The 15,736-nt window shown below is 33.9% G+C and overlaps 1 protein-coding gene across 1 annotated transcript in view; it reads right to left on the bottom strand.

Annotated features, from left to right (window-relative positions):
* AKR1D1 (aldo-keto reductase family 1 member D1) overlaps nucleotides 1-15,736 on the bottom strand; it is a 43,794-nt gene that overhangs the window by 5,774 nt on the left and 22,284 nt on the right. The window contains exons 5-7 of the mRNA XM_036079763.2: nucleotides 12,194-12,316; nucleotides 6,822-6,931; nucleotides 5,659-5,824 (exon numbers count right to left, since the gene is read on the bottom strand). Coding sequence (XP_035935656.1) covers nucleotides 5,659-5,824; nucleotides 6,822-6,931; nucleotides 12,194-12,316 — 399 coding nt within the window. The remainder of the gene's footprint in view (nucleotides 1-5,658; nucleotides 5,825-6,821; nucleotides 6,932-12,193; nucleotides 12,317-15,736) is intronic.

The raw sequence follows: 15,736 nt of genomic DNA, 5'->3' as shown, positions 1-15,736 counted from the left end.
CTACCCTATGATCCCGCAATTACACTACTAGATACTTACCTAAAAGATACAAAAATACTGATTTGAAGGGATACATGCATCCCGATGTTTATAGCAGCATTATCAACAATAGCCAAGATATGGAAGGAGCCCAAATGTCCATCAACTGATGAATGGAAAAAAAAGATGTGGTATATATATACAATGGAATATTACTCAGCCATAAGAAACAACGAAATCTCTTCTTTTGCTATAACGTGTATGGAGCTAGAGAGTATTATGCTGAGCGAAATAAGTCAGTCAGAGAAAGACAAATACCAAGTGACTTACTCATATGTGGAATTTAAGAAACAAAATAGATGAGTATAGGGGATGGAAAAGAAAAAGAGAGAGAGAAGTAAACCATAAGAGACTCTTTTCCATAGAGAACAAACTGAGGGTTGTTGGAGGGGAGATGGGTGGGGGATGGGCTAAATGGGTGATGAGCATTAAGGAGTGCACTTGTTGTAATGAACACTGAGTGTTATGAGTGATGAATCCCTAAATTCTACTCCTGAAACCAATATTACACCGTATGTTAACTAACTAGAATGTAAATAAAAAATTGATACAAAAAATAATTGTTAGTTTCTTTCAGTTCTGTCAGATATTTCCTTTTAGTTCTTCATTTATGTTGAAGCTCCATTATTAGTGACATACACATAAAAGATTTTTATGTCAAAAATTTATGAATATTAATGATGTACTATATGTTGGTTAATTGAATTTAAATACATAAATTAATTAAAAATAAAAATAAATTAAAAAATAAAATTATGAATATCTGCAAATGTGAGAGAAGTTGGGCTGGTGCTGGGGGTCACATCCCCATGCAGAGTTGGGGTTCTTCTGTTCTGCTCTTTGACTTTGAGACAATCCTGCTGGGGCCATCTTGCAGGACATTCCAAATACACTGCAACAACATATGTTCAGGACACCTAAAATTCCAAGAGTGAAGAATTTTTTATTGTGTCTGGATGAGATGCTAAACCTCTGATTTTGGACTATGGCCTTTGTGCGTTTGTTTTTAAAAATATTCCTTAGTCTCTAAATTTGCTTATGTATTTTTTTAACTTTTAATTTGCTTTGTTTTATCCTCTTAAACATTTCTCTCATCATTTTTAATGTCTTCTACCTTTTAAATCTATTACAATTTCATTATTTTTTCTTAGCTTGTACATTTTATACTCTGGTTTTATAATTGTCCTTTATTAACATTTTAATATTTTATTTTAGCTTATTTACATTTTTAACATTTGGTTTATTTATAATGATCTTCTTTTACTGTATTGTTTTAACTTGTTATCCCTTAACTTTTATTTTAGTAATTTATATTTATAAATTTTAATTATATAAGTGATACATAAATATATGCTTTTTTGTGAGAATTAAAACACTACAGAAGTATATGGACTTGCATAGAATAATAAATGAAAGGCCCTCTTGTTACCCACCACTACAGTCCTATTCTTCTTCCCAAACATTCCTTCCAAACATCCAACACACTAAGAACAAAATGCAATGTATCATATTTTTATTATTCTGCAACTTTTTTTCATTCATATAATATGTCTCGGTGATCTTTTCTGACAAAATACTGACTTTAATTTAATCACTGCATTCATAGTATAGCTGTAACACTATTTACCTAATCATTCCCCCATGGATTTTGTCCAAGTACTCTTTTCAGGGAATGCTTTTCTTTGATTATTATTCAAGTATTGAGTTTATGAGATTGTGAATCAAAACTTTGCATTACATAGAAACAGTCATGAATGACCAATCACTTATAAAATAAATCCTTACTCAAACTTTCTTTTTGCTTAACATTAGGTCCACTTTTTAAGTATTGGTGATTCATTTTCTTACTCCAGTGAATACATAATGTAAAGTGAAGTTGTAAATCTTGCCAAAAATGCAGGATTTCATGAAGTCAATGAAAGTGATCTTGGTTTGCTTTAATTATAGGCAAAATGTTTTTCAAACAGGAATCTGATGCAGTTAAAGTCTACTTCAGTAGATATATCAAAAGAGTGTGATTTGGAAAAAAAATCAAAGGATTTATAATCTTCAGATGAAGTTCTGTGAAATTTTACCAGAATTATTCTTTTTATGATCACTTAGCAAAAACTTTTGTGAAGTAGAGAACATCACATTCTGTTATCATGCAATTTTGTCAAGCGTATTTTTAAGTTTCTTCTAAGATTTAGTACACATATACAACTGTAACCTAAATTTTGTTGACTATAAAATAACTAAAATTATTTCATAATTTTCTAATTTTTTTTAAGTAGGCTCCACACCCAGCATAGAGCCCAATATAGCGCTTGAATTCATGACCCTGAGATCAAGACCTGAGCTGAGATCAAGAGTTGGATGCTCAACTGACAGAGCCACCCAGGCACCCCTTCAGTTTTAATTTTAAGGTAAACTTCCAAATTCTTCCTCCCTCCCTCCATTCTTTCTATGCAATGTTTTTCTTTATTTTATGTGGATTGATTTTCATTTTTTATGACACAAATTATCCTAAGTTATTCACTTATTCAGGATCTCACATAACTAAGTACCTGATATTCTGCCCCCCCGCCCCCCACCCCAATCTGCTTCTCTTATAGTAAAGATTTCAAGAAAGAGAAAGTGTTAACTGTATTAAATGCTGTTGAAAGATCTACTAGGACAAGGACAAAGAAGTGATTATTGGATCTAGCAAGGTGGAGGTCATTGGTGAACTTGACAAGAGCTGTGTCAGGGTGAAAGCTTAGTTTCAATGGGTTTAAGGGAGAGTGGGGGAAAGGGACTTGGAGGTAGTGAGAATAGAATTCTCTTTTAAGTGTCTGCTGTAAACAGAAAGAAAGAACTGGATAATAGCTGGAGAGGAACGTGAGTCTAGATTGGATTTTACCTTTTAAGACTGGAGGTTACAGCATATTTGTATGTTGATGGGAGTTATGTAGTAGAGAGATAATGCAGGAGAGAGAGAGGGATTTTTGAGGGGTATGAAGGAGTTATTAGGTATTAGTAACTGCAGTTTCCAAGGAATAATAATGAGAATTAGTGGATGAAATATATAGGACAAGATCATTGTGGGGGAGGAGGTTAAAGAAATATCAGGCCACGTTATTGGAAGGACTATCCATATGTATGTTGAATTCACTAAGAATTGTGACGGGAATAGTTTTGGAGAGAGGGAAAGTGAGTAACCTTCAAGGAATGGGGGTCAGTGGATGATGGCAACAAGGCAGATAGTGGGTGGTAAAATTTGATTTTTTGTTGTTTTAATGTTAAAAATATCCTGCTTTTTAATTTTCTTCATTCTTACCTTTAATTTTATATAGTTGTTTTTAATTTATGATTTAACTTTTTATTACATGATTTTTATTTCTATGACTTTTTCTTCTTTTATTGTAAACATATTTAATTTTCCCTTTACCCTTTATGTTTTGTGGACATTTCCCATTCTTTTAAAATACTTTTAAAGGTTTACTTTACCTTAGTTCTAAAAGAGAATAATTTTCTATTTTGTCAATTCTTGGTTTTAATACCCAACAAAATTTGTGGCTACAGGGCAAGTCTAAACCCTATAGAGTGGAAATTAGCTGTGATTTCCACTGCCATTTTCCTTATAGATTTATATCTCTTTCATATTTTCTTGTGGTATGTGAACCTCTGAATTCCATTTCCTTATTATCAGGACTATGGAAATATATTGACTATAACAGAAATAGTTGCAATAAAATTTTTAAGGAGAATGATAGTACCTTTACTACAAAATTGTGATTCACTAAATAACAAAGTCCAAAGGCTTTAACCTTCCATTGCACAGACTACTAGTAACCACTCTCATTTTCTGAACAGTAAAATTTTGAATCCATAAAAATATTTATCTCAGGTGCATCAAAACTTGTCTTAAATTTTGATGAACTAACACATTAGCCGTCTAGATAGCTTATTCTTTTAAGATGGCTGAAAACAGTGTGAACAAAATAAGAGGTATTTTGTTAAATGTTAAAATGCTGTCCGTAGTGGTATAACTGTTTATCATTCTTTCCTCTTTTTGCTAATAACAGAATCCCCTTTTTCCTTTTATGAACTTATCTTCCACCATCTAGGAGGGCTGTTTGTCACATGAATTCATTTCCAGCACAGGAATAGGGTTGTAGCCCAGGGGGCCAATCAAAGTATCTTACTGGATACGGTGATTAATATGGGAGTGGTGCATGACCCACAAAGGGACAATCAGGGATTGATAGAGATCCTCACAGAAGCCTTTACCTGTGATCATCTTCACTGAGTATGAGTAATAGATTAGCCTGGAGCTGTCAGGGACTGTTTGTGTCACCATGTAGAGACAGAGAAAGTTGAGGGGGGAGGGGGGAGTGTGGAGGGAGGAAGGGAACTCAGTCCTTTTATAAATCATTTGAATACCCCTGCCTGGTCATGCCTGATTTATCCATGGATGTTCCAGTTATATGGCCCAATAAATCATGTCTCTCTTTGGTAAGTTTGAGTTGCATTCTGTCACGTGGTAGCAAAAAAGCTCTGAAGATAAATTGTCTAATATCATGAATATCTTCCTGTGGCAGTACTTATATTTTCACCCTATTATTTTAAAAGGCTATATAATATTTCATTGTACAAATATAATTTGTTTTACAAGATTCTACTGAAGATTGTTTCCAGGTTTTTTCAAAAATGATAAATCATGCTCTAGTAAATATCCATATATGTGTGCATGTATGTGTAAATATAGTATCAAGATTGTTGGGTCAAATGGATATGTGGGCTTGAATTTTGATGGATCTGGAAAAGTGACATCCGCTCCTTCAAATCTTATACCAATTAATGTTTCTAACAGGAGTATATGAAAGTGCCTGTTCTTGTACATATTCAATATTCTGATTATTCTCCTATCTGAGGGGATAAATCCTGTCTCATTTTTATTAACTTACTTTTTGAGATTATTAAACTTATTAAACTACTTATTTATATATTTTCTTAAATAAAATTATTGAGACAAACAACTTACTTTTTGAGATTATTAGCTGATGAGTAATTAATTAATTTTGCATGGTACTTTTCTATGGCTGTATTTACCTAGCAGTTTAGCCTTGAGTAGTAGCAGAGTAAACTAATCACTCTTCTCACCTGTAAGTTATGATGCTGATCACAAATTATTTATAGGGGAAATAAAGGCAATTAGCATTCATGAAGTCTAATGATCCTCTTCAATAATTTCCAAATTTGTTCCTAACTTTTACCAGAGACATTAAGGAGGCAGAAAGTTTGCTATTATCAATTTCAAATTTTATACCTTCCATTCCTGCTGTTCTGTTGGAGAAGTGAGTAGGTGGTGCCAAGAGTCAACAGGTAAGGAAACAGAAGAAATAAGGGAGCTGGGTTAGGTACAAGCAGTAAGGCAATCCCCCAAATGCTGGGAACTGTCTCAAATTCAGATATACAGAAAATTCAGATTTACATTCAAATATACAGAGTGTGGGTTGGGAAGCAGGTATAAAATAAAATATGAAGGCATTGCAAGTTTCTTATTAATCTGAACCGGAAGTTCTCCAAACAAACAAACAAACAAACAAACAAACAAAACAACTCTACTTTTTACATTTCCAGAAGCAGTTCTCTTACTTGAAAGTTTTCTTTGATCCTTTCAGGGTTAAAGCTTTTAGGAATAACAACCACTCCTCTCTGGATGTTGAAACGCAAAACAACTTGAGCTGCTGTCTTCTTGTACTTTTCCCCCAGTGCGTTTAGAAGTTCATCCCTTAGCAAAGGTGGGGAAGATAGACTCACCCTTAAAAAAAAAAAAAAAAATCAAAACCTGCATCATATTTAGCTCAAGTAATAAGAACAGATGGTTAGTCAATCACCCTCCTCCTCTGTCTCCCCATCCACCTGGTCACCTACCAGGACACTTGAGGTCCCCTGTAACCAATTTCTCAGAGTGCAGAGCACTCAGTGAAGAATTGCTTTTAGCATGAAAAGATCAAGATTTTATATGTCAGTTACATTTCAATAAAATGAATAAATGGATAAATAAAAAGAAAAGATCAAGAGAGGGAAATTGAAGGGGTGCCTGGGTGGCTCAGTTGTTAAGCGTCTGCCTTTGGCTCAGGTCATGATCCCAGAGTCCTGGGATCGAGCCCCGCATCGGGCTCCCTGCTCAGCGGGAAGCCTGCTTCTCCCTCTCCCACTCCCCTTGCTTGTGTTCCCTCTCTCACTGTGTCTCTCTCTGTCAAATAAATAAAATCTTTAAAAAAAAAAAGAGAGGCAAATTGATAGAGCTTCCTCTTTCAGAGGGTAAATAATATTTCTTTGCGGGTTTCAGAGAGAGAACTGAGTTGGAAGTAGGCATGCAGGGAAAGGCAGGAAAACCAAAGTGGAAGAAACAGAGGCACAACTCTTAGAGTCATCTTCATGTAGAAAAATTTCTACCTAAGTCTGTGGAACACATCACAGCAGAAGTGAATACAGAGATAAAAAAATTCTAAATTTTCAGGATATGGTCATGGAGACTCTTTGTCAAATATACCTAAACTAACATTTATTGAGCATTTCCTATGTTTCAGGCACTGTTAGGTAATTTATACATACAGTATAATCAATTCTTATACCACCTTTGTGAGGAAGGTTTCATTAGCTCCAACTTGTATATATAGAGAATGGCTCGAAAAGATTGTTACTTTCTTAAAATCACAGAGCCATGTAGTCATGCCAATGAAGTAACTCACATTAGTCTCATACTCTATACCAAAGGAAACACTGCTGAAGAGACATACAGCATTGCTTACCAGTTTGGATTCCTAGAGGTCCCCAAAGGGCTGTATGCAATAATGACAATGTCATGTTGTTGGCAAAATTTCAAGAGTTTTGGCTGGGTGAAATATGGATGGCACTCAACCTACATGGTTGCATTGGAGAGCAGAGCACAAAATTAAAGCCTTGTAGGGAATGCAGTTTTTACACAGATTTTAAAAAGTTTTTTGATAAAACCCATTTACAAGTATTATGGATAATGAGGCAAATGCTAAATACTGTTCCTAACAAGGAAGTTTTCATTGTTTATTGGTGAGATTAATTAAAACAAGGTTAGTGAGGTCACCATCTGTGGAGTAATTCTAAAATAAGTGGGGAGCAAATTCAATTTCGTAAAGTTATCATAGTTTAAAACTTCGAGGGAACAAACTTAATTATTTACAGTCACCATTCCAGCGAATACAATTTTCTATAACAAAAAAACAGTCTCAAGGTTCAGATTACAGTCTTCGTAAATAGAAATGACATGTTGCAGAAGCTCTCTCTCTGTAGCTATCAAGTATCTAAGAATAATTTCACAAGGGGTAGAGCATGTATAACATGAAATCTAAAGATGAATTTTGTCGTTTTGGCCGAGAGTTCTTTACACCACCCGGTGCAGGCCTACGTTCATCTTTAGTATCTTATAACTGGCAAGATTCCTGCACTAAAAATACTTGTGTCACAAAGTTCTTCTCAAAGTTTCTTCTTAATCACTATGGTAATTTTTGACCTATGCTTTTCTTACCTTTTTAAATTAAAATCAACCAAGGCTGAATTAAAATAATTGAAACATATATTTATTATCCCATTGTCTGGAATAGTGAGTATTTGATGAGTTTTGTTTCTAGAAGGCACAAGGATATGCTACTGATGAAGTGGCGAAGGTAAACTGAGCCTCTTCATGGTGGGTCTTCTTTCTGTTCTCTAATTTGACATACTTTTTTTTCCCTGATATAATCTTGTTCCCTTACCCTAAGAAACACTTGTGGGATTTCTTCCCCTTGGAACATTTCTTAAATAATTCTAGAAAGTAACACACAGACTAAAATAAGGCAGGAATCACACTTCTTAGTGTTTCCTTCCTTTACCCTCTCCAACTTCCAACATCGCTCTCTACTTTTTCAATTCCAATCTTGTCTATTATTGGTAGACGAGTCTCTCCAAAACATGTATTTTATCACGTCATTCCACTGCTTAGAAACTAAGTATGAATTCCTTACTTTAATGCCCTCCTGTTCATTCCAAACACAACATTTCATTTTCCCACAAGGGCTCCTTTCTAATCAGATTGGCGTGCTGTTGCTTGTCTCTGGCCTATTAAATATGTAGAAGTATGTATGTATATATCTGTATGTATATATGTGCGTGTTTATATACACATCAAACAGTTTTATAACCTACCCTTTGAAAAAGGACTTCATATGGCTTGTGACAAAAGGTATGAGTAATAAGGCTATTACAATTAGAAATAAAACAAATAAATATGCACATATCTGTGACTGAAATTTAGGACTATATAGAGAGTTGCCCTGGGCAACATACTAGAAACATCTGCTCGACAAAAGCTTTTGAGTTAACATATAAACTCAACAACATAACTTAAAATAATATAATATAAATCTTTGCTTAGACAGTTGTTGGGTAAAAATTCCAGGGCATATCACTAAAGGGACAACCAGTGAGGGAAATTCTGGGGGTGGGAGTGGATAAGCTAATAAGATCCAAATGCATATGAACTCACAGAGAACCATATTCCTTCTTTTCAGAGCATTTATCTCAGTTTCTAATTATCAATAGATTTTGTGATTGTTTGATTAATGTGTGCTCCCCACTAGACAGCTAGTGCTCCAAGAGGAAGGGTTGTGTCTGTCTTTAGTCACGTATGCATGCCTAGAACCTAGCAAAGTGCCTGGCATAAGGCAGGTGCTCAATGACTGTTGAATGAAAACATAATGATACAGAGAGGACAAAGTCAGCGTCTTAGGAAGCATTACTGATGCTGCAGACTGTTACAGGAGGGGTTTTATAAGGACTGCAGCCTGGTGGGGTCATTTCAGGCTAGTGAATGATCTTTGTTTGGTATGCTGGCACCGGATGCTCAGTTTAAGGTGGAAGGTAGCGATGGTTTCTGTTGTCACAGTACCTTGATGTCATCTTGCCCAGGAACTTGCTAATTTCCCAGGAGAAGCATATCTAAGCACGCTTGCTTCCTTTTTTGCTAGGGACTGGTTATAGCCCTTTGTGGATGGGCCAGTGGAGATGTAGTCTTTACTTTTTCTTGTTTACTATGTAAAATTGACATCATTGACAGTGTCTTGACATGTCTGGGGCTTTTACAACACTATTTGGTAGTGCAGAACTTCAGATATCAAAATCTCACAAGGTGAAGTTAAGCTGGACAGAACCTGTGAAGGAAGACATTAACCCCATCCTGTGTCTTTCTGTAAAAAACGTGTTGAATTTTCACTGCATTAAATCAAACTCAAAAAATATGTATTGATTCCTAAATCAGGACACCTGGGATTTAGGCATAGTGAATAGGGTTAGGAAAAACTGAAGAATTTGAAAATCTTTCCTTTCTCCCCACCTCCCTCCCTTCATTTGTTAGTAGAGTTAGGTGTGTGAGATTAAATAGCCTGAGGTAGATCCACAGTCTCCTTTGAATTAGGAATGGAAAACACTGCTTGACAAATTGCCCACCAGGAAGGCTTTCAGAGAGATTAAGCCAGGGATGGAGCCTGGAGACACATTTGTTTAGATAGACATCATGGATAGTACTAAGGAAGCTTGGAATGCTCAGGCTCTGAGAATGAGTATAGAGTGCCCTTGTTCATAAAGTCTATGTGCCCTTGTTCATAAAGTTTATGTGCCCTTGTTCATAAAGTCTATGAAAAAATATAAAAATCTGCAAATTATACTTTAGATTTATTCTAATGGGAAAATTAGTTTTTAAATATGTGAATTTTGAATTTTGCAAGGTCTTCAGGTATGTATTCCTTATATATAAAATATGCCCACCCTCTATAAGGCCCACAATATGTCATCATGTTCCTGGACTGAAAGCTGTTTGAATGTGGGCACGGAAAGCTGCTCATTTTGTGTCTCTGGAGTAGAGGTAGTCCTACCCAGGGCACAGGGTAATGGCTGGTGGCCAGTAGACCTGCACTTGGATCTGTACCATCTCTAGAATATTGGTATATTCACCATGAAGTAAATGAACAAGCTTGGGATATGATTTTCCGATATGTCTTGTTTCCCTTGCAGGGTACATTTGTGAAGCTATTCATGATTCTTGTGCCAACATATCAGGGTATTTCCTCCTTGGCATGAGGAGACACACTGTCAAATTCGTATTCCATTTTTCATTCTGAGGTCAAAAATCTCCATCCTCCTTTGTATATTTGAAAGAAGAAACATGTGTCATTTTAACTTTTTATAACAAAATATTATTCTTGGGGGTGCAGGAGAAGGACGTGCTGGTGAGGTTAGAGTAGGAATAAAGGGATAGATTGAGATCAGTTAGGAAGTCAAGGGTTGTTGCTATCTGCTCCTTAGAGCATATGGTATAGTGTTGGCTTAGGTGTCAATTAGGAAGTAATACTTCAAATATATAGCAACACATTTATTTTAGCTGGCTATTGTCATGATAGGTAATAATTCATTCTTTCTGTTATGAACTCAAGACAGTTTTGAGTTACTAAAAACAATGAATCAAGCAAACAAATCAACCATAACTCCAATACGTGAATATTTACCCTAAGAATATTTTTTTTAATGTAGCTTCTTAGTGTTTTATGAAGTAGGGTGAAGAGAGTATCATTATCCCCATTTAACAAGGTGGGTAACAGTATTTTGTTGTGATTATAAAAGTAACATATGCTCGTTACAGAAGATTTGGAAAATACAGGAAAGCATAAAGAAGAAAACAAAATTCACTTGTCATTCATAGCCAGAGATAGCCACAGTTAGTATTTTGATATATTTCTTTCTAATATTTTTTCTATGCATGTTTTAAAATAATACATTCACATCAATACTGAATTACATTTTGTATCCTGGTTTTTCCCCTTAATATCATGGCCATTGCTCTTTTGCTCAAAAATGATACAAGAACATCTTTTATTAAGATTTTACATTACATGAGTTTTATAATTTATTTAAATATTCCCCCAATTTTTCATATTTGTGTTGTTTCCTTTCCATTTTTTTTGGCCTTTATAAACAGTACTGTGATAAATACACATAAAGGCTTTCAGATTTTTTTTTTTTTCACAAGGATAAATTCTTAGGAATATAAGACTGTGAACATTTTTTAAGGCTCTTGACACTTATTGCCAAATTGCTTTCCAGTAAGGCTGAACAAATTTGTACTTTCCAGCACTTTATCACTTGCTTATATGGAACATTATATTAAAAAATAAAACAAAAGCTTTGCTAATTTGATATACAGTGCGAAATAATACTTAAATTTAAATTTCTGTAATTACTAGTGCAGTTGAACATTTTTCATATGTTTACTAGTCTTGCAATTTGTCTTCTCGAATTTCTGTTCACAGTTCTTTTGCTCACTTTTCTGTTGAGCCTTAGTGTTTTATCTTTGAATTTTTCATTAATTTTTATTAGGCTTTTAATTCATAAGGATATGATCCCCCTCTTCTATTATATTTAAACTATAATTATCCATTTTTTGCTCTTTGTTTCTAATATTTTAGAATTTAATGTTTTTATGCTATTAAATATGTCAATTTCTTTTGTAATTTTCCCATGGCTTCATTTTCTATCTATAGCTCTAGAAAACTAAAATCATTTTGTAGTATGCACAAGGGACTTCCTCTTTCTTCTTTAACCCCTGATTGAAGAGATACTAGGAGTAGGACATGAGGCAAAGATCTGTATTTGTTTCTACATAACTAGCCATTTCCTCCACACTATTTACTGAAAAATTCATCCCTTTGCCATTAGTTTGTGTTATTGTTTCTACATTAAGTTTTTATTACACTTGGGCCTGTTTCTAAGATATTTCTTATTTTCTATTAATTTGTATGTTGGTTCTTACACTAATCTTACATAATTTTAAGTGCTCTGTATATCTTAATATCTGGCAGATCTAGTTCCTCCTCATTATTTTTCTTCAAAAAATTTTTTGGATTATTTTTGCTTGGATTTGAACTTGCAAATCTTTTTTTAAGAGACATAAATTGAGAGGTGTCAAAAGACTTGTTCTCAGGGTCTTATAATGAGATATATGTAGAGTGACCACAAGATTTCTGACTCCTAGTCCAGGGTTCTCCTGTTAAGTAAATATTGGAATCTCCCCCTCCCCTCACAATCCCCCTCTCACCTCCCACCTCCCATCAAACTGTACCTGGTTGCTGACTGGCTTATATTTGAGTCCTGGTTTGTTCAAGATGAGCTCTAGCTGCCTGCGGTTAAAATTGGATACTCCAAGAGATTTCACCAAGCCAGCATCTTTGCAAGCTTCTAAAGCCTGTTGAGGAAAGGTCAAGGGGTTAAGAAAAAAGCCTCAAAACAAATGATAATGTTTATGAGGGTGACTATGAATCTTTAAGAAGGAAAGTCCTTGGTATATTAATAGGCATTCTGTGAAGAAAAAAAAAGTGAGAGAGGCAAGAATTCTATAATTGAATTAGTGTGGGAAATATTGTACAGCGTATCTTCCCCTAGCATTTTCACAATGTATACCAGTCCCTTAAGAATGATTTTATTTCTTGAAATCTGTTGAGATTTGCTTTATAGCATGGTACCTGATCCATTTTTATAAATGTCTGGGGTGTGTGAATATGTATATTTCCTTTTATTAGATATAAATCTCTCCTCTTGCTCTGTACCTCTCTCTCATGCATATATATATGTATATATATGTACATACATATATAAACACACACACATTATATGCAAAATTAGGTCTAGCTTTTCCTGGCTTCTCAATAATTTAAAGGACTATGTCAGAAATTTCCCACTATATTAGAAGACTTTATCAATGTCTTCTTATAGTTTATTGACTTTTGCTTTATATATTTTGAAGATATTTTATATGGTACATATGTGTTTAAAATTGGTGTATTTTCTTGGTAATTTGAATCTTTTATCATTATGCTATTTATTCTTCCCTATAAATTTTAGAATCAGCTTTTCAATTTCTTTTGGTATTTTGACTGGGATTCTATTGAGTCTTTCAATCAGTTTGGGGAAAATTAACAACTTAATGTATTCAGTCTTTCTATCAAAGAACATGATATATCTCTCAACTTATTTAAAGTTTGAAAAATTGCTCTCAGTAGTGGTACCTGGCTGGCTTGGTAGAGCATGTAACTCTTGATCTTGGGGCTGTGAGTTCAAGCCCCACATTGAGCATAGAGATTACTTAAAAATAAATTGTTCTCAGTAATGTATCACATAGTTTTTACTGTTTAAATCTTGCACTGATTTTGTTAAATTTATCTCTAAATACTTAATATCATTTTTAAAAAATTCAATTTCCAATTGTGTGTTGCTAACATATACTTTATATATAAATACAATTTTTATTTCTTGTCCTATGGGTTATTTACATGTATGCTTTTTAGTTTCCAAATATTTGATGGTTTATCAGATTGATTTTTGTTATTGACTTCAAATTTAATTCTAATTTTATCAGACAGACTTTGCATAAAGAATATTATTAAATGTATTGAGTTTTTTTTCATGTCTCAGGCAATGGACTATTTTGTTAAATGTTCTATGTGCACTTGAAAAATAGCATTTTGTTATAGTTTGTGAAGTATCTATAAATGTCAATTATCAAGCTGGTTGGTAACGTTCATATCTCTTCTATAGATTTCCATCTACTTATCTCAATTATTGAGAGAGAGGTTTTGAAATCTTTGACTATAATTGTAGATTATTCTCTTTCTCTTTTCAGTTCTCTTCATTTAAGCTTCATGTATTTTGGAGTTCTGTTATTAAGTGCATAGATGTTTAGGATTGATCTCTTCATTATTATAAAATTTTGCTCTGAAATCTTTGCTGATATTAAAATAGCTACTCCAGCTTTCTTTTGATTACCATCAGCCTAGTATATCTTTTTTATCCTTTAAATTTTTTTTCTTAACCTTTTACTTCTAGCCTATTTGTGTCTTTTTATTTAAAATGGATTTCTTTAATATATATAGTGGCATTTTGCTTTTTATCTATTCTCATAACCTCTGCCTTTTAACTGAGTTGTTTAGACTATTTACATATATTGTGATTATTAATATAACTGAGTTTAAATCTCTTATCTTGCTCTTTGTTTTCTATTTTTCCCATCTATTCATTTTCCCTCTTCTTTTCCTGTCTTTTTCCTGATTTATTATTGTTTCTTCAATTTTTTTTCTTTATTGTCTTGTTTGCTATACTCAGGAAGTTTTAACATTTTCTCTGTAGTTTGATATTCTGAAATTTCACTGTAATGTATCTAGATAAGGGTTTTCTTTTCTCTTTGGTAATCCATGCCCTTTATCTCTTTTTTTTTCTTCAAATATTACCTCTTTTTCTTTTTTTTTCTGAGACTCCTATTGTATGAATACTAGAAATTCTAATTTTATCCTTTACATCTCTTAGCTTTTCTTTCATATTTAAAAAATTTTCTTGTCCTTTCCTTCTTCATATTGGGTGGTGGGGTTGCTCATCCTGATCTTTCAGTCTGATAGTTTTTCTTTGTCTATTTCCATTCTATTTTTATCCCATTGATTTCACTGTTTTACATTTTTCTAATTATTATTTTTGCTTGTTTTTTAAATAATGTACTCTTGTTCTTGTTTCATATCACTAACACCTTATCTCCTTGAATATATTAATTGGCTAAAAAAGTTAAAAATTCTTGGTCCTCTATTCTGTTTATGCTTGGATCTCTAATTAAGATATGATGTTTCTTTGTAAAATAAATGCCTTGTAATTTGGGGCTGTGAACACATTTTTTTCCCTGGGGATACAGGCTATGCTATAGGGCAATCCCTTGGAAAGGAACCCCAGACTCCAAACCTAGTCATCTACAATGAGGTCAGGAATGAGTGTATGGTCTCTTGGGTGGAGAGCCCCAGGCATCAGAAAACCCAATCAATGCTTCCTCACCCCTCAAAACAACTCCACAATTCAGATAATCAGCTATAACTACAAGGGGGATGTCCATTAGAAAGAGGTACTTGTTAGAATGTAATTTCCCAGCCTTTGGAGTTTGGAATGGGAGAGGGAGGGAAACAACTGCCAGAGGTCAGATAGTAACTCATGTTTTTCTCAGCCTCTCACAAGTGCAGGATTTCAGTGCTACTCTGATTTGATTCCTGAAGACATCTGAACATGAGTCTTACATTTCTGCATGTGTGGAGCAGACAATATTTGTTCCAAGGCTATAGCAGGAGAGAAGAAAAAGCCAAAAGAACTCTAAGGTCCTCTCCTATGTTATCCTCTTATAGCTTATTAGGCTGCCTTCTACTCTAGGTAAAAGCGGCCATATTACCTCATAAAGAAACCAGTTCAAAATATCTGTACCCCTCACCCCCAACATGAATCCATACAGGTTTTCTCATTACTTCCCCAACGCTTTCCTAATCTTATGATCTTGGGGAAGGAGCCAACAGCTTGCTCAAAATTGGAACCAGAATTATTGTTTCAGTTTTTCATGTATCATTTTGTTTCTTTTAAACATCATATTAATGATTTTTATAAATTCAATTTGAGAAACTTCAAAAATTTGTGAATTTGTCACATTTATATATTTTTATTTACAGTTACATTAGAATTTATTTCCTTTCTTTTTCTTTCTACACTTCTTTCTCCTTTGGCATTCTTCTTTTCCATCAAAACAAAATCAAGAATTTTTCAGTGCAGAGAAGTCGGAATTTTACACATCTTTGCTTATGGTTAAAAA

Source organism: Halichoerus grypus, chromosome 12 (assembly GCF_964656455.1).
Source record: "Halichoerus grypus chromosome 12, mHalGry1.hap1.1, whole genome shotgun sequence".
NCBI classification, from domain to species: Eukaryota; Metazoa; Chordata; class Mammalia; order Carnivora; family Phocidae; genus Halichoerus; species Halichoerus grypus.
The sequence above is the reverse complement of the archived record's forward strand: the minus strand, read 5'-3'. Positions and strand labels throughout refer to the sequence as shown.